Source organism: Esox lucius, chromosome 11 (genome assembly GCF_011004845.1).
Source record: "Esox lucius isolate fEsoLuc1 chromosome 11, fEsoLuc1.pri, whole genome shotgun sequence".
NCBI classification, from domain to species: Eukaryota; Metazoa; Chordata; class Actinopteri; order Esociformes; family Esocidae; genus Esox; species Esox lucius.
Genome location: NC_047579.1, coordinates 3988348 through 4010203, shown reverse-complemented (window position 1 = coordinate 4010203; position 21856 = coordinate 3988348). Strand labels below are relative to the sequence as shown.

The following is a 21856-nucleotide window of genomic DNA, read 5'->3' as shown; positions in this document are numbered from 1 at the left end:
TCCTTCAACTGCAGCTCAACTGACTAAAATGATACCCAAGAATCAGAGTAGGGCTGGAGCATAAATTTGTAACGCCACGAACTCCTGAATGTTAAGGTGTGTGAAGGTTGAGCTGCCGTTTAAGGATGGTCTGTTGGCATAATACTGTCTTAAAAGCTGCAGAAGCAAATGAAGTGCACCGCTACTATTTCTATGACATGCATTTAGGATTTGTTATTGGTCGCAATGACAACACTGCTGAAGTGAACTTTAGTCTCACATGTGGGGGAAATACCCAACACTGACACATGAATGTTGCTTTCTTTCATTGTTATATCCCTTTACAACTGAAGACAGTGTGCCATAAAACATTCTTGTTATTTAACAATTTAGCAGGATGTTGTGACAATTTTTTACATGCAACCATATTTGTTACTTTCAAATAAGAGTACAACTTAGTTGTCATAGTACTTGTTTAAGATTCCTAAGAAGCATCTATTGAGTCTGATGAAAACATGTCAGTAAAATTCACAAAGTTAATAAAAGACCACCAAAGTGAATATCACTATTCTTGTTTATTTAAAAATAACAAACAAAAAAGACTGAAAGACGCTAGTAATGTACATGTGTTGGTTTCTCTTTAGAACAGAGTTTAAATTGGTTGGGAGTAGGGGCAAGTGAAGGGGCAACGAAAATGAATGCCATGCGTGTGCGGATTGGTTGGGAGGCCTGGCATCAAGGCTCCTCCTCTCACTTCTTGGAGAACTTGGCTTGCTTGTGTTTGGGCGGGGCCCACTTCAGACACACTGTGTCAACTGAGGAGACAGAGGAACAGGGTCAGGCTCACACACGCACAGAGCATTAATATGACATCATTATCCTAGAAAACAACAACATCATTATATGCACTACTGCAAAATTACCCTCCTCCCCCAAGCTTTGCAGAGACAAAGAGTACAGTGACAAACATGGAGAAGAGCAGTGGCTGGAGAGTGGGATTGTGGGTCAAGAATACAAGTGGCGGTCATGGGACCTGCCAATGTTTAAAGCCTGCACTTTTCTTCCTTCAACTTGATCAACAAAAAGGCTAAATTTGAGCTTCCAAGTCAGAGGGCTTTGAAACATGACATAATTAAGCAATAAGGCATGAGGGGGTGTAGTGTATGATCAATATTCCACAGCTAAGGTGTTCATAGGCATCGTAGTTATTACGATGCCCACAGTTGAGAACCCATAAACTATACCCCAATAGGTTAGAGGCTATGTGACAGTGAAAATCAAAACGGCGAATATCACAAAGTAACGGGTTTGTATGTCTGAAATGAGGTCAGTCCGTGGAGCTTGCAGGTGATGTAGCCAGTCTAAGGCGGTGCCCCTGAAGTAACGTCTCCCTGCTGCAAGGGTTCTAATCACCACTGAGGGGAGTCCGGGAGACCCACAGCATCAGCCAGCGTGGGGAATTACGGTGCCAACTGAGACACAGCCTATGACATGAAAATGAAGGACAGCTCACCTGTGATTGGCGGCTTTTTGTACTGGGCGCTCTTGAGGTGCTCCTCCACCAGTTTGGGTGTGACACAGATGACGTGCTGGCCCTTCCAGTACTTCACCATGTTAAGCGACTGCAGCGTGCTGATGATGTCACCCTGGGTGATGCTGGTCATCTGACTAGGAGGAGAGGGCCAATGAGAATCTCAGGCTGAATTTGGGTTTTAATGTGTACAGTCATTCATTGGGAATGAGAGAATGGGCTACGCATGTTATAATGAACTGTAACAAAGAAAAACATTGCATGCTGCGCTTATGTTTTGTTCAGTATACTAGGAGAGTGTTTTAGGGAACAATCTGAGGAACTGTTTTTCTGCCTATGCTCGTATGCCTACTATGGTACAGTTCACTGGTACAATATAAAGCAGGATCATTTCAGATTTAGAAAACTCAATTGAGCAGCAATATATCAAGTTACCTGTAACTAGAAATACTTGTATTAATTTTTCCATGTCATTACACTGCGTACTCGATTGTTGTGTTTTATGGTGTAAAGGGATGGGGGTTGGCAGTCAAAATAAGTGGCGGGTAGATTTTGAATTTACCTGGCATATTTTCTGGTGAACCAAAAAGTGAACTTGATTAGGATGACATTGTTTGCATCCTTCTTGCTTTTAAGGATGCAAACTATGTCAGTGCACCGAATGATCTTCAGAAACACAGTTATTTTCAACAAATTACTCCTCAGGAAATTACTCAAGGCATTGTATAACGTACCATAACAGAAAGGGAATGTGTATTTATCATGTAATTTATACAGATTATCAATAGTTTGGGAGAATGTTTTGTTTTTAAAATAAAAGTTGTGCTGTCAAACAATTAAAATAATTAATTGCACAATCTTCTGTAGCTAATCAGTTTTAAAATGTTAAAATGTTGCCCTAAATACACACTTATCTGTTTAAAAATCAGTGCATTGTGTTAAACACATACTGTGTTTTATTGGAAACTACGGACATTGCTTGACTTGGTTATATATCTGTCTGTGTGATGCGTTTCTGGTACGGGGGAACAGGTTATATATCTGTCAGTGTGATGCGTTTCTGGTACGGGGGAACAGGTTATATATCTGTCCGTGTGATGCGTTTCTGGTACGGGGGAACAGGTTATATATCTGTCCGTGAGATGCGTTTCTGGTACGGGGGAAACAGGTTATATATCTGTCCGTGTGATGCGTTTCTGGTACGGGGGAACAGGTTATATATCTGTCCGTGTGATGCATTTCTTGTACGGGGGAACAGGTTATATATCTGTCCGTGTGATGCGTTTCTGGTACGGGGGAACAGGTTATATATCTGTCCGTGTGATGCGTTTCTGGTACGGGGGAACAGGTTATATATCTGTCCGTGTGATGCGTTTCTGGTACGGGGGAACAGGTTATATATCTGTCCGTGTGATGCGTTTCTGGTACGGGGGAACAGGTTATATATCTGTCCGTGTGATGCGTTTCTGGTACGGGGGAACAGGTTATATCTGTCCGTGTGATGCGTTTCTGGTATGGGGGAACAGGTTATATCTGTCCGTGTGATGCGTTTCTGGTATGGGGGAACAGGTTATATCTGTCCGTGTGATGCGTTTCTGGTATGGGGGAACAGGTTATATCTGTCCGTGTGATGCGTTTCTGGTATGGGGGAACAGGTTATATCTGTCCGTGTGATGCGTTTCTGGTATGGGGGAACAGGTTATATCTGTCTGTGTGATGCGTTTCTGGTATGGGGGAACAGGTTATATCGGTCTGTGTGATGTGTACCTGAGGTCCTTGATGGACAGAGTCCCTCGGAAGTCCCTGAGAATCTCCAGCAGCACCCAGGACCAGTAGCTCCTGTAGCTCAGCTTGCCCAGGTCTGAGAGGGGCTTCTCTGGAGAACCAACTGTGCTCTCCAACTTAGACAGTTCATAACCTAGACAGGAAGACAGACAGAGAGAGGTAGAGAGATGAATGAGAGAAAATAGATAGAGAAAGAGATAGTAACAGACAGAGGCTGATTAGTACCTGGACCGACCTCATATGGCTACATGTGACCTCTTACTGCTAACAATATTAATGGTGCAAAATATGTGGAATATAAGAGGAGGATTTAAGGGATCTACTGAATGTATTGTGGAGTAATCCTGACTTGGGTGCAGACAGAAGCAAGCGGACAGAACAGTCTTTGTGGAAAATGTGGCCGTAATAAAAGCTGTTGTAACAGTAAGGTGTCTGTGTATATTCCCACTCACTGAAGGCTATGAGGAACTTTCCGTAGCCTCTGCGCTGGTAGGGCGGGAGGGTCAGGATGCACGCCACATTGTTCCCATCTGGTGACTCTTTTTCCTGCGAAGTGGATATAAACAGGCCATTTCGATAGGCAAACACCATCCCCAGTTAACATTCAATGGAAAAACACAGACCATTTCCTGAACTGGGAGCAGTGCTTACTTTGGAGAAGTATCCCACAATATGTGCTCCCTGGCGGTTGACTTCCGTCAGAATGTAAAAGACGAAAGGTTCCACATCAAAGTAGAGGGTCTTGTGGTCAAGGAAGAGCTTGGCCAACAGGCACAGGTTCTGACAGTAGATCTACGGAAAGACATGAGGCCCATAAATACCGACAGCAGGTTTGGTTTGACTGCATTGTATTTTGAAGGCACTACATACTGTGGAATGAGGCGATGGGGTTTGACAAACATGCAACTCAGACCTCTAGGTCGAGAGGTCCAGATGATTTGGGTTCTTAGTGGACTAACCAATCAAATGGATTTTATAGAGCTAATCTGAATAAATAAGAGCCCTGTCTAGAACGCTTTGGGGTTCGCCGTTTTGCGGTCATTCTGCCAGCCCCGCCTCCTGTACTCTCACCTTGTGGTCGCGTCCATCCACCTCATACACAGAGATGTTGCTCCTTCGGTAGATCTCCTTCCCAGGTGGCTGCCTCCACTGACACTGGGACTGGAGAAGGAGGAGAGGGAGAATCAAGGAGACAAATGTGGGAGACAATGACATTTTAGTCATTCAGACAAATCGTGTCGGGAGTGACTTACAAGTGCAATTAGGGTTAAGTGCCTTGTTCAAGTCGCACAACAATCATTTAGGGATTTGAACCAGCTGATTTCGGTTACTGGCCCAGTGCTCTAACCATTAATCACCAGTTCCACTGCTTGTTTTCACTGTTCCCCCAAATCAGGGACTCATTTAGACGCAGGACACCAAATAGGTTCAACTCATGGTTTGGCAGAACAGAAAACTAGCAAGCTCTGAACCTACAAGAGTTGAATACCCCCGGACTAGGCTGCAAAAGCTGACTATAAACCGGAAGGTTGCTAGATTGAATCCCAGAGCCGGCATGGAGAAAAATCTGTTCTGTCAATGAGAAAGGCAGTTTCTTGGGAGCTATTTATTGTCGTTGCTCAAACTAACAGCTCCTTTCCTTATCTGCCAAGGTTGAACGCTTTACATGTGCATGCTGGTTAAATCGTGTATCCAAAGTTAACAACATATGGCTGCTAAGCAAGAACTTTCAACCCAATGTAGTCACTGACCAAGTGATATCTGAAGGTCTTCTCGTATTTCATGTACTTGAGGCAGTACTCGCAGATCCATAGCTTGGGCTGCTTGCCGTAGTCCTCTGGAAACGGGGAGAAGTACCAAGCGTCGATCTCAAAGTTCCCAATCTGGATCTTGTCCACATACTTCACTTTGGTGATCTGGGTGAGAGGGAGGGAGGGGCAAGGGGGCGCGGTTTTATTTCCCCAACCGGCTATCCGTTTTTACATTTAAGATATGTTTTAGGCATATTATACACACTGCTCAAACAAATGAAGGGAACGTAATACCCAGAGTAACACCAAGTCAGGTACATTATACATCAAACAGTCCAGTTTGGAAGCAGAAGTGATGCTAATCAATGCCACCTGTTTCGGTGTAAATGAAAGTGACAGGTGCGCTGGAGAGGCAACAGCTGGTTTTGCAGGTGGTGCCCACAGACAATTGCTCTTTCCTTACCCTTTCTGTCCAGCATCTGCAAAAAACTGGCCCCCCACCCAGGCTCAATCGTTTGTGCTGTTTTTGCCGTAACATTTTTTGTTTGTGCTGCTATCATTTTATAGATCATTCTGAGGTCACTCAGCCCCCCAACATGCTCCAAAATCAATCAAAATAGTCTCACTTGTTTGTGCCGTTACAATTTGTTTGTGCGGCTTCTGTATTTTATATATTAGACATAATTATTGGTGATGACTTCACTCAGCCCCCCAAAATGCCCCAAATTGAGTCAAAATAGGCTCATTCATTTGTGCTGTTAATATTTTTGTTTGTGCTGCTGTCGATATTAAATAAATTCTGAAGACACTCAGCCCCCCAACATCCTCTAGTGCAGTTAAAATGTTGTTTGTGCTGATGCTGCGTTTAAGATATCAGACATTTAATTATAGATGAAGGCGTCACCAGCCCCCCAACCTGCTTCAATGTGCCTCAAAATTGTCTCAATCATTTGTGCCACTAAAGGTTTTGTCTGTTTCCAATAGCTCTGTCACTATCGGTAAGAAAGCAGCCGCAAAAACAAACCTGTATCGGTGCAAAAGGAGCACAAATAATGGAACATACAGTATTTTGAGTGAATTTGACCTATAAATATCCTTTAATATAAAAAAATGATAGCAGTACAAACAAACGATTTTCGGAACAAACCAGCACAAACGATTAAGCCTATTTTGCTGAAAATGTTAACTGCACAAACCAGCACAAATGAAGCACAAACAAATGTGAATTTGGAGGATGCTGGGGAGCTGAGTGAAATACCAATAATGAAATACCTAATATATAAAATACAGAAGAAGCACAAACAATTTTAGCAACACAAACCAGCACAAATGAAGCACAAACCAATTAGACTATTGTTATTGATTTTAGAGCATGTTGGGGGGCTAAGTGACCTCAGAATGACCTATAAAATATTCCAGGAGACAGGCTGTTACATGAGGAGAGCTGGACAGAGCCGTAGAAGGGCATCAACACAGCAGCAGAACCGATATCTGCTCCAATGTGTGAGGAGGAACAAGAGGAGTACTACCAGAGTCCTAAAATATGACCTCCAGCAGGCTACTGGTGTGCATGTTTCTGACCAAACTGTCAGAATCAGACCCCATAAGGGTGGCATGAGGGCCCGACATCCTCTACTGGGAGCTGTGCTCACAGCTCAGCACCGTGCAGCTCAATTGGCTTTTGCCAGAGAACACCAGAATTGGCAGGTCCGCCACTGGTGCCCCGTTCTCTTCACAGATGAGAGCAGGTTCACACAAAGCACATGTAACAGACGGGAAAGAGTCTGGAGACCCTGTGGTGAACCTGCAACTAGACCAGTGGTTCTCAAATCTGGGACCACCAGCCACTGCACGTACTAGATTTATTCCAAAGCTAGCACACTGAAATCAACTAGCCCTTGACTAGTTGACTCAGGTGAGCTAGTTTTGGACTATAACAAAACCGTGAGACGTCAGGGAGGGGTTAGAGAACCATGGCACTACATCACATTTTACACAAAGCAACAACTGGCCTATGTTAGTCCAGCAGTCTAAGCCACTGCCAATAGTGACATGTACTGCTGCATTATTGGGTGGAATAAGGCCTACTGCTCTTACAACAAAAACCTTCAATAAGTTCCCACTATACAAAAAAAAGTTTTAAGTTTACCCAAAATACATTGGAAATAGATAAGTCATAAAAGTATGCCTAATAAGCTATAGTTTTAATGTAAATAAAACGTTTAAAAAAACATTGCAGACTAATTAAGACAAAGAGAACATATATAAATGAGTGCACATTGTTAAAAAATGTATTTCCAATTGTCACATTTCAAACCAAGCCTTTGAGGCGCAGGCAGGCAGGAACCCCTTCTATGTGATGTTGAGTGGTGGGATTGATAAACTAGAATGGAGGATCCTCCAGCTTTTATATCTCCAGTTTGGGGACTGGTGCCTTCATTGTGAATGACAAATGCAGTATATTGTCTTGTCTAGAGCTGTTCTGTACACTGTCATGGGATTCATGTCTTATGTTGACCCCAGCAGGACTGTAGCAGCTGCATATGCAATAACTTGCATCAATGGTTAGCAACATCACTTACTGCCTCATGCTCTTTCTCCAGGGCAGCTGTGGTGGGGTCCATCTCTGCGTATGTCTGTGGGGGGAGCAAGAGGTTCCATTACAAAAAAAGAAGAGAGCCCATTTACAAACTAAAGAGACAGAAGAACACTAATTCTCAACAGATAATTGAAAGTGAGTGTTAAGGAGGAAATGTAGTCCTTAGGTTCAGGCAGCTCACCATCCCATGCTAGCCTACCTTCTGCACGTGGTTGATCTCATCGTGTTTGCGTTTCTGGTTACGGGTGATCTTTCTCTCTGGCTGCTCCCCGAGCTCACCTCCTCCTCCCCCCTCTGCAATCTTTGTCACTGCGTCCTTCGCCGTCTTGGTCAGGGCCAGACGAGCCTTGCCCACCCACTCATCCAGACGTCTATTAACTACAGGCCCAGACAGAGGAAGAGAAAGGAGTGATGAAGACAAGGAAAAATTATAGAGTGAGGTAGAGGACAGGTGAATTAAAAGACAGAGTAGCATAGACAATGTATGTGTGTGTGTGTCACTCACATCCAACATAGTGTACGTAAAATTCTTCTCTGCCCTCCTGTTCGTTCAGCCTGGACTGGATCACCTCAGCAGAATCTGAAAAAGAGGGAGGCGGAGTTGTAAAATGAAGTACAGTAGCCATATCAGTAAAAAGTACTAGCTAGGTAGCTATTCATTCCAGCGCATTGACATTGAGCTTGATGATGGCTTTGAAATTTAAAAAAAAAAAAAATGTCCCATACATTTTTCATGAAAATACCGATTCACTAAAATGTTCGTGAGTATCAAACGATATGACACAGAACGTCGGGACATAGTGGCCGTTTTAAAACGTAGTTATAGCCATTAAATAGAACGAACAATTCTGATTTATAAACAAGTACTTACGCCATGTCTTATCGGCTCGCTGACATAAATATGTCTCTCCGATTTCGACCGACACCTCTTGCTCCCTGCCGCAGCCCAACACCACGCCTTCCCCAGAGCGCTGTTTACTCGAGCCCCCGGGTTCTCTTTCTCTATCAATGGCCTCCGACTCATCGTCCTCCCCTCCACTGCCATTTGATGAACTAGGGGCTTGTATTCCACTCTCCAAATCCCCGCGGTCCGTTATGTTGTGTCCCTGGTCTATATCAACATCCATTCTGTCCTCTGAAAGGTTATTGTTGTAGTTATTATCCCGCATATGGCGCTCGTTCGTCGTTACCACTGCGCCGCCAGACATCTTGGCTGATTTCAAAACAACGTCTTGCGTGCGCCGCGGATGTTACGAGTTTGCGCAGTGGAGAGGGGGGCGTTCTGGACTCTTCTGGAGAAGAGTCGTTTTTGAAACAGGTCTAGGATCAGAGGACAGTGTTCATGTTCTACTATATTTGGTAATATTATTCTGCACACATTACTGGACAATCTAGTCCTGTAGAAGACTTAAGAAAGTCTGTGGAATAAAATTTCAAATTGCTTTAACATTCTAACAATAATTAATTAAATAAATCGGGAAAAGTTCCCGGGTAAACCGTTATAATCTAGCCTTTATAAATCGTTGGCAGGGAAACGTTGTTTTTGACGGTGGACAGCGTCTGTAGCTAGGCAACATTTATTTTCAATATTTCTATGGTTAATAATTTAAGTTTAATTCATGAAACTACTATGTTTTTTAAGTGGGTAAGATACCAGGTTGAGATTATGACATATGGTTAACAGAAGTCAAATCATATCCATAGCTAAACAAATATGCACTACGTAATAGTATCTGTTTTGGTTTCAGACATTTGTGTGTATTCTTCTTTGTTCACAAGGTGTTGCAGGTGCGTAGCTTTACCACAAAAGAAAATCTGAATAAATATGTATATATTTTCTATTAAATTGCTATGTATTTTCAAACGTGTATTTCTTTTAGACCAGCCCTGGTGCCACAATGGCTGTGGTAAGAGATAGTTACATAGTTACAGATAATAGCAATGAGATACACAGCTCAAACAAGCCAATATTTTGACTGACAGAGGCTTTTGTTTTATTTCCCTGTTCTTTAGAGGGCAGTCCCTCTTTCTGGGCCTCCCTTCCAAACTCTCAGTGTGGGGGGGTCAGGCAGTCACCAATCAACATAAATCCTAACCAGCTAAGATTTGATCCAAGTCTCCGCAACCTCACCTTCAATAACATAAAAAATCCAAACATAATAAAGTATATTTCTAACAATGGACACACAGGTAATATCCTTGGGCTTGTCCACAGCGTATCTGTAAGACACATTGCCTTGACAGTAATCTCAGGAAATCTGGGTAATGTATTATTTTCTCAACTATAGTGAATACATAACAGCGCATCAAACATATATTACAATGCTTCCTCTCTTCCTATCATTTCAGTGAGCTGTGTGTTGGAAGATGGCATTGTGGAGGTGGCTGGAGGGGGGCTCTCACATCTTTACACAGCTAACGTGATTCATTTCCACTGGGGAGGTGACATGTGGCACCCAGGCTCAGAGCACACAGTGGAGTCAGTCAGATACCCTATGGAGGTCAGATACTAAAAGTGTGTTTCAGAAATAAAATGACAATAATAAAGATATTGAAATGGCGTTATCTAGGCATTATTTACACGTGTATCAGGTGGTGTTGTTTATATGATGCAACTGTAAACAGTACTAATCTGAGCAATAATAAATAGTAAGAAGTCACAAGCTTATAGTCACAGGCTTATCATAATCTCAAGAAAGTAATTAATGAACTGGTATCAAACATCCCAGATATGGTTCATGTATTAAATAGGATTATGTCCATCTCATTCCCAGAATGATTATACTTGAAGCTGTCCTCTCAAAATCTCCCACTAATGTGTCATGTATGACGTGACTCTTGTTCCGGTTGGGTTTCAGGTCCACCTTGTAACTCTGAGGAAAGGCTGGACCCTGGAGCAGGCCAAGTCTGACCAAGAGGGGATAGCAGTTTTTGCATTCTTCATAGATGTACGTTCCAACAGTTTAACACGTGATAACAGTTTCAATTAATCCAGAACTAAAATGTTGTGTACGCTTGGTTTATCTACACATGCAATACTATGACAAATGTACAAATCTGGTTCAAATAGCAAAGATTTTGGGCAGAACATGTTATCCTTCCTATCAACACTTTCATTGGATTCCAGGTATCAGAAAACTCCATGCATGCGGAGGCCTGGCGGCACCTGACGTCCTATCTGCTGAATGTAACTCAGAAGGGTAAGGAGCAGTCAAGGGTAGGATCGGGTGGAGGGGATTTGTGTCAGCCAGTGGTAGAAGCAGATGAATTGGACTCAACACAATAATAGGAATAATTTGGAAGCATTTTCTATGTGTCCGACCAATATAAAACTCACTCCTATGTCTTTTAGAGTAGTGTTGTCATCTAGTTTGTAAGTTCTTTTGTCGATTTCATGCCAATGTAACTCATTTGAATCTCAGAGATGCAGAGAGAGAATCCGTGAACACCTTACGCAGGCTGCATAGTATTTTATCCATAATTGCAATCCATTTGCTGCCTCACAAAAGAAACAATCACACAATAGGGAAGAGTTTGATTCTGCCTACTAGCATGACACAAGTTCAGATGTTTACCTTAATACCAAACATGCTGCATGAAAATGGGTTGTACCAAAAGCTAAATACCTGGCGTTAGCAGGCTCAGGAACAGTTTCTTTCCAGCTACTGTAACCCTGCTGAACTCAACACTAACCATACCCACCCGCCTAGTACTACACTACCCTCCTTGTACTACTGGACTCTGACACGGCTTTGCAAAGTCAGATAAAGAACATTTCAGTTGTTACATGTACATGTCTTCCTTTGGGAATCTCATTGAAGGTGCAAGGTAGCATGTGCAACTGAAATGCAGGGATGGCAGCAATTTACCTTTATTGCATATTTATACATCCCACCTATAAGATACATTGTTCTTAATTGTTTCACTTGTACATTTTCTGCAATTTTGTATTTGCACATCTGGTTAGATGCTAACTGCTTTTAATTGTACTGTACTTGTTCAGTGACAATAAAGTTGAATCTAATTTAATAAACAGTGGCTCTTAAAAGTATCCACTCCACTCTGACTTTTCCACATTTTGTGTTACAATATGAAATCCAAACAGTTTTAATTAGGAGTTTCTGGCACTTATCAACACAAAAATAGTCCAAACATTTTAAAATGAAAAATAAAATCTACAAATTGATTACTATATTGATTACAAATACAAAACATATGCATCATCTGAGCAAATACACAACAGAAGCTAAACATTTCACCTGTTGGTACCACTTCCTCCAAGCGGATTCAGCATTCAACATGATCGATTTAGTCATATCCATGGGGATTGCCTTCAAATTAAATGAACTGACAACTTCCGGAACACACACAACTCCGGAAAAAATTAAGAGACCGCTTCACCTTTTTCTTTCCTTTCCAAAAAAGTTGAAAAGGAAAGTTTTGAGTGAGGAACAGAAGGGTTAAAATTAAAAGACCACTGCAAATTTAACGCTTCTGTTCCTTACTCAAAACGTCCCTTTTCAAAAATAATAAAAAGGTGCCGTGGTCTCTTAATGTTTTCCAGAGCTGTATATAGACCCTTAGGTAGGTAGATATGATAGAGCAGGGGTTCTCCGACCTCTCCTGAGAACATTGAAACTTCCTGGGCTAATTATTCTCAATAATTCTCACTCTGTTGATTAGGTGAATCAGATAAACTAGTTCAGGGCTGCAAAAAAGAGGTGAAACTTCTGCAGGTTCCTGAGGATATAGAACATTCATATTATACATCAAAATGGAACAATTCAGCAGCCATATTTTAAGAACTGGTCCCAAGTAAGCCGACACTAAGATTTCAGACATAGTGGGATGTCAAAACAGTAAATATCTGCTATATACAATGGGTACAGAGAGTCACCACCCCCTTTCAAAATGTTCCTTTTGTTGCCTTACTGCCTAGGTTGGGAAACATTTTTTAGGGCTTAATTTAAACACAGCGACCCTCAGAATGTGAAAATATTTTAAAAAATCTGAAAATGTATTACAATCAAGACAGTAAAATATCATATTTGGATAAGTGAACAAACCCTCAAGAGAACTGCAATTGCAAACTAGCTGAGGTTCACAAATCAGGCTAATCGGCTTCCATCTGTGATCAACAGTTGTGACTAAATAGTTCAGAATGAAACAGTTGTTCATAGAGGACTCCACTGCTCAGAAAACCGAATCCATCTTTCCACCCAAAGAACACTATGCTTACAGTAAATCACGGTGGTGGCAGCATACTGTTGTGTGTTTCTCTTCAGCAGGGACTGGAGACACTAATCATCATGATAGAAAGGAAAATGGACAGGGCAAAATCACCAAGCAATTTGACTGAGCTTTGCACAGTCTAGATGTGAAAAGTTAACAGAGATGTAGTCAGAGACCCCTGTAGCTCAAGCAAAGGTGGTTCGAAGTATTTATTAAGGAGGGTTCACTTGGATATTGGGGGTTACCGTGGCTAAATAAAGCCAGAAAAGGTCTGATTTTGTTATCATTTCAAGCTGTATGGCAACAAAAGATAAACATTTTGAAAGGGGGTAGTGACTTTCTATATCCACTGTATCTATGATTTAAAACAAGATGGTGAGATGTTACTAGATGTCACTAAATCACCCAATGTTATGTTCCAGCGTCATCCATTGACATAATGCAGCCACTGTCGATCAGTGATCTGCTGGATGTGGACCTCACCAAGTTCTACCGGTATCATGGTTCGCTCACCACCCCTGCTTGTGAAGAAGTAGTGGTATGGACCATATTCAAAGAACCAATCAAAATACAGAGAGAGCTAGTGAGTGACCAAGTGACTTCTCTTCCATGTGACTGACATCTAGATGCATTAGGCTGTGAATCAAATCTTGCACTCTGTTTATGATACATCTAAATCCAGTCATCTGCTAAGCTCAAATAAAGGATAACTGGTTTTACAGTGTTTGTCTCAAACATTGAAAAAGCCTGTATACACACTCCTACCACTACCCTATCCACTCTTACAGGTGGAGCGGTTTCCTAAAACCCTTAAGTATGGAAACACCTACCGGATGGTGCAGAAACTCAATGGCCGGCCAGTCTATGGCTCCCAGGGGATGTCGGTGTCCCCAGAGGGCCACGTTGGCAACGGATATACCTTCAGCAGTGGGGCTCTTCCCTCTGGCTTAATACCACTGAGCAGCCTGGTAATGTTGGGCTGGGAGTGAGGCTACACAACCAGGGAAAGGGTGGTATGCAGGCATATGAGGTGGAGTAGAAGCAAGACTGAGACCGGAAGAGAATACATCACTGCAGTACATGATGCTCTAGAGAAGTCACAACAATTTCTGTTAACAATAAACGTTTTCTCCAAACAAACGGTGGTCTTTCATTCTAAGCAACACTATGGTAGTATGAGTACCAGGCTGTTTAGCCAATGAAACGTTTTTCAGCAATCTCTGGGTCCAATATACAGCTGGAGTTTTGGCAGAGTTGCTGAAAACTTTCCACGAGGATGCTTGGTTGTCGCAAGTGAGAGTTTTAGTTGGATCCACTGCTCTATCAAAACTTTCCACAATTTCTCATCAAATAAGGGATAAAATGCCTCAAGAAAATGAGTCTCAAAACTTCTTTGGTTCTAGACAGTGATGAAAGCCATCAAATACATACTGGTTTTAATGTACTGTGCTAGCAACTGTGGACATTGGAAGAATGGTTGCTAAGCAACCAGACTAAATGTTCTGGGGAAGAAAAAAGCTTAATTGCAGTTGTGGGTTGCTGTGAGAGTTACTTAATTGGGATCAAATCCTCGTCTCAGAATATTCATATTTGAAGATGGTGGAAAGGAAAAAGTGCGTAATGTTAGTGAAAGACTGGTACAGAGGCTAGCGGAAAAAAATGCTTTAGCACAAACTAAACAAGTGCCCTTTCATAACAACAATTCATGATGGCAACTGAAATGGCATTAGGAAAGAAAGGCAGGAGACACTAGTTCATCAAGGTGCCAGATAGTGCAAAGCTTTATTTTAGTTGTGTCGAGAATGAAAATGGAGGCACAGACATACATTTTCTCGGTTCCTCCTTTTTCCCTTTGTCAAAGAGCAGCACCACCTCTAACCACCTCTCCCTCCATCACTCTCTGATGGAAGCCCCTCCCACTGGCCATGTGTTCTCCCCCTCCTCTGCTGCGGTGGTAGTTGGCCCCTCCCCTGCTTTGTCGACCTCGTCCATCCCAGTGGTGATGGTACCCGCCCCCCCGAGCCTCCCATTGGTCCGTTACTCTGAAATGCCTCTCCTGCCATTGCTCAGTATGGTGAGTTGAACCGCGAGGGCCCCTCTTTCTCCCCCTTGCACGATGGCCAAAGCCCGCCTCAACTTCCACACCGTTGCAAGGAGGGGCGTCAGTTTTAAAGCTGTCCAGGTTTGATGGGCACATTGGCTGTTCCTCTTTAGAAACCAGTGTCTCCAGTTGGACTTGCTCGGTGCATCCCTCTCCTTCCTTTTCAGATTGACTTAGTTGTGCTTGTCTTGGTTCCTGTTGGCTAGAGTGCTCCTGAAGTCTGGCTTTGATTGGTGCATAGTGAAAATGGGCAGGATAAGCAGTGTTGAAGTTATGTTTCTCTGAGGATAGAGAGAGTTTGTCCAGATGGTCGATAGGGGGGAGAGTTCTCCCAGGTTGGGTGTAGGGCCTGCCTCTCCCTCCCCTCTTGGGGCCCCTAAAGTTGCCCTGAGGCCACTGGTGCCGGCGCTGGTGACCTCCCCTACGATTCGAGTGGACGGTGTGATGTGGCTGCTCCTGAGAGTCATCGATCGTATTGGTGGAGACAGGGGTCGGCGAGGGCAGTGGTTGGCTGGAAGAGGCATCTCCATCAGGGCTGACATTGTTGGCGTCAGGAGGCGGCTGGAGGAATTTGCAATGTCATTTAATATGGTTTATTGGAAACATTGAGGTAGATCTCTTTAAAAAGTTTTGGAATTGCCATGTTTTTTAATGAAAAGTAAATTGTTTGTCCATTAAAATATCATCAAATTGATCAGAAATAATGTTGACATTGTTGATGCTGTATATGACTATTGCAGTTGGAATAATAATAATAATTATGGGATAATAATTGAGATTTCCAACTACAATAGTCATTTATAACATTAACAATGTCGAGGCTGTATTTCTGATCAATTTGATCTTATTTAAATGGACAAAAAAAGACTGCTTTTCTTTCAAAAACAATGACACATCTAAGTGACCCCAAATCTTTTAATTCAAGTGTCAATTTTACATTTCAGGTTAAATTGAGAGAGCCTGTTTTTTTTATTTTGATCAAAATAATTCATCCATGACGCAGGCTCATATGAAAATGAATGCAATCAACTTCAAAATCAAAACATACAATGGGGGCCAGGTCCAATAATAAAATTCCCTCAAACAAGTCACACAAATCCACTTCGTTTTCTTACCTCATTAATATGTATGAGAAAGCGGTTAGACTCCACCTCGGTGTCAATAATCCCACCCTTTGCCTTCTGACACTCCAAAAGTTTCTGGAGCTCAGCCCACTTCTGCCGGAAGTCTGCCCCTAACTCTGCACCCTCCAGCTGAGTGAACGATAACAGGTCAGTACAACTTAATACATTGAGAGGGATACTAAGATTATATGAAGACGATTGTGCATTACAAGGACATTATGCTTCATTTAAAAATCCATCATAATATAGGGGAGACTTGAGTGTTCGGTTTAAAACAATATTGTTAAAAAATATATTTCACAGTGATCCTGATGCCGAAATTATTCCCAACATTATTTAGTACATGTTCTCACAATCACAACGTCAGTCGAGGAAGAACAGCTACGAAGTGTCACGCAGTTTGGTCTTTACCTTCGGAAAGCTTGGAGCGGGATTGGACAGGAGCTGGTCAATGTCGTAGGTCAGTGGTTCTCTGCACACGGGGCAAACAACTGTTAGCTCCTACAGAGGACCAGGCAGAAAAAAATATGTAAGGACCTGAAAGTGCATCTTCACTGTAACCTCCAGGAAAATGTCTCAAAAACTATGTCATCAGGTAGCATTGCAGTGTTGAGTCAGGAACTGAAATGTTTCTAGAATGAATCCCCAAAGCTGCAAGGTGAAAAATTGCTTGCTCCCACCCTGAGCAATGCCATTAAACCAAATTGCTCCTTGAGTGTCAAATGTGGCAGCCTCCAACCTCTCCAATTGGAAGTTGGAATTAAGGTGAAAGTTACAAGAAACCAACGTCATCCTAAATCCAAAACCACTTAGAAAACCCTTAAATGATATTTAGTCCAGTTACCCGTACCTCCCAAGCACTCCCTCCTATTCCATCACGGCATAGGGATAGCGTGAGCTCACCTCGTCGTCCGCCCTCTCCCGTGTCTTGTCCTGCTCCAGCTCCTTCTCTCTCTCCTGGAGCTCAGTCTCGGAGTGGGTGATGTAACGGCCCAGGCAGTGGGAGTGGAAGTAGTGGTAGCAGCTGGTCTTGGTGAACGCCTCCCCGTCCTGTTTCAGAACCAGATCGGCACAGGAAGGGGTTTACTTCAAACAGTACAGCACCCTCTGTTTTGTGTACACTGGCTCACCACCATCCAGAAGCACTGGGTGCTCAGGAACTATGCTATTGGAAAATGGTCGGGAGTTTTGAACTAAAAGACTACTATTTGTTTTGATTTTCCAATTCACCCTGTCTTAACAAGGTGAGTCAATTAAGGACCAATTCTCATTTTCACTAACCACCGAGACAAATAAATATAATACAAGATATAGTATCACATTGTCACACACACACACACACAGACACGTTAGTAAACTTATGAAAGATTGAAGTGAATTAAGTGTCAAGTTCAAGGGTCATTCGTAATAGACACAGTCATGAAGAAAAAAAGGAGGCATGAAAAAGCCCACCTTAAAACCATAAAGGCAGATGACACAGTTCCCATGAGGAATATTGCTCTCTGTCAGGATCTCTTTGGCTTTCTGAGAGAGATGAAAAGACAGTAAGGAGTCAAGTACTTAATATAAATCTACTCATTTTTCAATCAAGAATCAAAAGAAAGGACATCTCAAACCCACAGTGTTCATTCATTCATCACAATATGCATGACCTTGAGCAATGCAAACAAACATGCTTCCACACAGAGTCGTTTATTTTCTATGGACAATAGTTTGGTCCACTTTGTTTTAATTGTTGGCATGAAAAGAATATTGCATTATTGGCATTGTCACTGTCCTACGGACTGTAGTTTCCACCTACAATATTTCTTCCCATAAGAACAAAATGAGTAAGTCCCAGGAAGGGGAAAGAAAGACAGAACTAACCTCAATGAGCTGGTACAACACAGGGGAACCCAGGCAGGACTCCGCCTCTGCCTGCAGACATTTCTGCAAACTGAAATTTAGAGAGAGAAAGACAAAACATAGACAGAGAGAAAGAGACAGAGCACTCGATGAAAAACACAGGCAATGACCAGCTCTGAAATGACCAGTCATCAGAGCTGCAGAGGAGACCACAAGAACCTAAGATGTTAGGACAACTCTAGTTACCTGCACAGCTTGTCATCAGAAAGACCCCGAGGGTTGTGGATGGAAATGGAGGGAGGAGAGGAGGGATACTTAGGAAGAGAGAGGGATACAGAGAAGTCAGTAAATAACATCTTGGACTTTGGCTTGAGAACAAAAGTGGGACAGGGTGTGGTTCAAAGGACAGGAAGTTACATGTGAGGGGGAAAGAAAAAATATCCACACAAGCAAGAAACAATATGTCAGGAAGTGGCAGGTTGGGCACAGGTCTCACACTGGGACTGTCACGTCCTAAATAGCCACCCGGGAAGCTGGTTTCTGTTCCCACCCTGCACCTACCCATAACATAATACACACACACCTGTAGCTATTCAGGAGCAGGGAAAGCAAGGCAGGTATATTTGGGGCTGGGTTACGCACAACATTTTCATTTTTCACAAAACTAACCTAAATTCCAAACAGCCAACGAGGAAGGGAAAACAGGAGCTTACCAGCAAGTTGAGAGTCAAAGTCAAGGTCAGTCGCACAAACTGAGACAGGGAATCTTCACCCGTGGAGGGGTAAAGGACCAGACTCACCTCCCATCCCCTTTTAGTGGGCAACAGAGAATGTCAATTAGTCATGCACGCGCACACACACATGCACACACACTTCAAAGGCCAAAGTCTATGCGCTATTTCTCTTTTTTGTTTTTTATCTATTGGCCATGCAGAGCTAATCAGTCATGCACCATACTAAAACACTGGAGGATAGAAACAAGAGCCAAAAGAGAAGCTTCCTTTGAACACAGGGTGGAACGCTACCATTAACACACAGGCAATGGTACTCATATAACACCCTTGTAAGAACAACAACACATTTGTATATATAAGCATCGTTGATTAAATTAGCATGAAATGACACTTTCTCCAATACAGTAGGGTTTTTAAAATGTTCTGAGATCACTGACCCCCAAATAATTAGTACATATAAGAACCCCTGTTCTCAACCTGTGTGTTCATGTGCAGGCCTATATAATACAATGTTCATACAGACATTGACATCCCACATCCCATTGACATGGCCAAAATAACAGAAACACCACATGGAACAGCACTGTTACTTTCAAGAATCTAAACCTTAAAAACACACACAGACGCAGAGGTTACATTAGGCTGATTGCCAATTAGCAGTTCACACAAGTGATGGCCATATGAGACTTCATTACTGTTATTTTAGCAGAAGGATATTATGCTAGCAGCGCTGAGATTATTATTTTTTTTTAAATAAAAGCCATCAATATAGTTAGCAATCTAATGTGTACATTTTATGTTTAATATCCGTTCTAATATTGTTTGTGTCGTTAATTATATTGCCTTGTAAATTTCAATGATGGCTTTTATTGTGATAAAACAAATCTGAGTGCTGCCAGCATAATATCCTGCTGCTAAAATAACACTAATGAAGCCTCATTTGGCCATCATTAGTACACACATAAAACACTATTCATATGTCCAACTGATGTTGCTGAAGCAAGCTTATAAATAAACCATATCATGTCCATGGCACTAATTTCCTCATCATTTTGGATGTTGGTAATTGTTCCCAAAAGGAGAAACCATAATTTCACACTTTTCCCTTGGACTTTACTATCATGAAAAAAAGATGTTTCACAAAGGAAGGCCATAGTATACAGACTATCAGTTTCTATTTTTGAAATCAATCGGTGAAGGGCCATTTCGTTAGTTGTTAAATAGATGACCCACTGCTTAAATCCAGCCAAATGATGGCAACAAGAAATCTTCACGTTTTTTTTTAGCAGAAGCTCATTACCAAGAATCAGTAATAAAGACTGTATTGACAAATAAGTTGAAGAATCTCTGGTGGCTACTAACATTCTATTTTGTACCAGAGTGGATTTAGTCTGAAAGATAAGTTCACATATCAGCCAATATAATGTTTTACATTAAAGTCATTTAGATGAGGCTCCCTACCAGAGTTGACTTGCAGAAAGTGCCAACTTAGCTACATGGAACATTGGATTGCATTAGGTAATATTATTCTAGTCTGGTCTAAGACTTGTACTGCACGTTCTGTAGACTAGTGGTTCCCATCGCCAGTCGTCTTGTCCCCCCAACAGCAACTGTAGCCCCAACAGTTTTTTATGATCAGTTAAATCAGGTTTGCTGATCATAAATCTGTCATAAATCTGAGTCTCACCCATCCTCTCTCCTGATCACTTGGAGCTCATCCAGGTAGATGGACTGGAGAACCTCAATCTCAGACAGCACACTGAGAGATTAAAACAGATACAAAATAGAAAAAGAACACACGAAATGTTGATGCAAATGAATGTTTGCAATGTGATATTAGAGTCGAAATATATTAAACTGTAACTTAAAATATAATTACTACTGAACACAATTCATTCGTTAGCTTAACCAAATACGTTTAATGTAATGTTCGATCCTGCAAAACTATTTATCTGACAGTACAAGGCAATTTATCTAGTAGCTAACGTGTCGTTACAGTAGTTACAATTACATTTATTTAGAAGCTACATTATTAGTGTTGAACAGATTGTTTGGCTTTTGATCACAGCGACCATGGCCTGACATCTAGCAACGTTACAGTAGTTAGCTAGGACAATTTCCAACCATTATTATATTGGTAAAGAGATATAACGTGGAATAAACAGTTGATTTGAAACGCTTTTCAATACGTCCCCAACATACATCTTGGCCTTCACTCTCAGCTGTGTTTTGGAGGAATTAGATAGTAACTGTAGCAAGCTAACTAGGTAGTTTACGTTACTGGAGCGTTAGCGAGTTAACGCTACTGTACTGTAGACCGTAGCGTAGTCTAATACGGATACATCCAAATAAATCTGTTCAGAAGCTTACAGCTGGCAAATAAGATCTACGCATAGGTAACTTTCAGAAGATCAACTGCGCAAACGCCCAGTATTCGAATAAATATTTAAAAAAATTCAAGTTTATCTCTCAGAATACAAATATAACGTATTATACACATATATGAAACATGACTATCTATCAACAAGCTCTCATCAACAAACTCACTCGCTTTCAGCGGCCATCTTTGTTCCACTAACGTGGAAGGACTACTTTCGATGTAACACCAGTGACGGAAAAGGACGTTTCAATTTTTTCTGAGGGTCCGGCGTGGTGTCTCTGGTCTGCTGATTATCCCGGCCCCTAACTGTCCACGCCCCGTTCAGGAAATAATAGCCAGGGAGGCAATAACCCGCCCAAACGGTAAAAGTGCAGCCCGGTGGACCGATAGGTACCTTTTAGATTTCAATACAAATTACACATATTGATACATGAAATAAGGGCATAGCATGTTTTCCCCTCTCTTTCTAGATCAACCATCAATTAATCGATGGGCCTAAAGGAGTTCAACTTCAGGAGGTTTTTGTTTGAAAAGCAATCGTGAGGAAAATAGAGAAAGCCAATAGCTGAAAAAACACAAAACAGTGAATTAAGGATTTATTTACAATCATTTATTTAGAAAAACTTACAAGCAAATAATGAATTCACAATAAAAGAAAAAAAACATAAGTAACAATTTACTACACTATGCATGTTTTAAAATATTTAAAACAAAATCTCAATCAAGTCCCCCTAATGGCTAGAGCCGGCCATGTTTTGGAAGGTTATTATCATATTTTGTATTCCAAAACTAAGC

The 21856-nt window shown here is 41.8% G+C and overlaps 3 protein-coding genes across 3 annotated transcripts; 1 reads left to right on the top strand and 2 right to left on the bottom strand.

Annotated features, from left to right (window-relative positions):
• Window positions 1–569: 569 nt before the first annotated feature.
• Window positions 570–8951, bottom strand: kat8 (K(lysine) acetyltransferase 8). Its single transcript, XM_010904239.4, has 11 exons — window positions 8517–8951; window positions 8151–8225; window positions 7845–8023; window positions 7629–7682; window positions 5047–5211; window positions 4367–4456; window positions 3947–4087; window positions 3748–3841; window positions 3278–3428; window positions 1493–1647; window positions 570–794 (listed from the first exon to the last, which is right to left on the bottom strand). The coding sequence occupies exons 1-11, from the start codon at window positions 8851–8853 to the stop codon at window positions 730–732; spliced, it is 1506 nt and encodes a 501-aa protein (XP_010902541.1). The 5' UTR covers window positions 8854–8951; the 3' UTR covers window positions 570–729.
• Window positions 8952–9942: 991 nt separating this feature from the next.
• On the top strand, window positions 9943–14191 carry LOC109616301 (carbonic anhydrase 9-like). The gene is made up of 5 exons (XM_020050910.2): window positions 9943–10146; window positions 10504–10593; window positions 10773–10845; window positions 13300–13460; window positions 13666–14191. Exons 1-5 carry the CDS (start codon window positions 10093–10095, stop codon window positions 13864–13866), a joined length of 579 nt encoding a protein of 192 aa, XP_019906469.1. The 5' UTR covers window positions 9943–10092; the 3' UTR covers window positions 13867–14191.
• A 439-nt stretch (window positions 14192–14630) lies between these two features.
• Window positions 14631–21309, bottom strand: rnf25 (ring finger protein 25). The gene is made up of 10 exons (XM_010904238.5): window positions 21229–21309; window positions 20369–20440; window positions 18661–18757; window positions 18194–18261; window positions 17969–18038; window positions 17555–17626; window positions 17006–17152; window positions 16514–16603; window positions 16094–16231; window positions 14631–15539 (listed from the first exon to the last, which is right to left on the bottom strand). Exons 1-10 carry the CDS (start codon window positions 21243–21245, stop codon window positions 14733–14735), a joined length of 1578 nt encoding a protein of 525 aa, XP_010902540.2. The 5' UTR covers window positions 21246–21309; the 3' UTR covers window positions 14631–14732.
• Window positions 21310–21856: the final 547 nt, after the last annotated feature.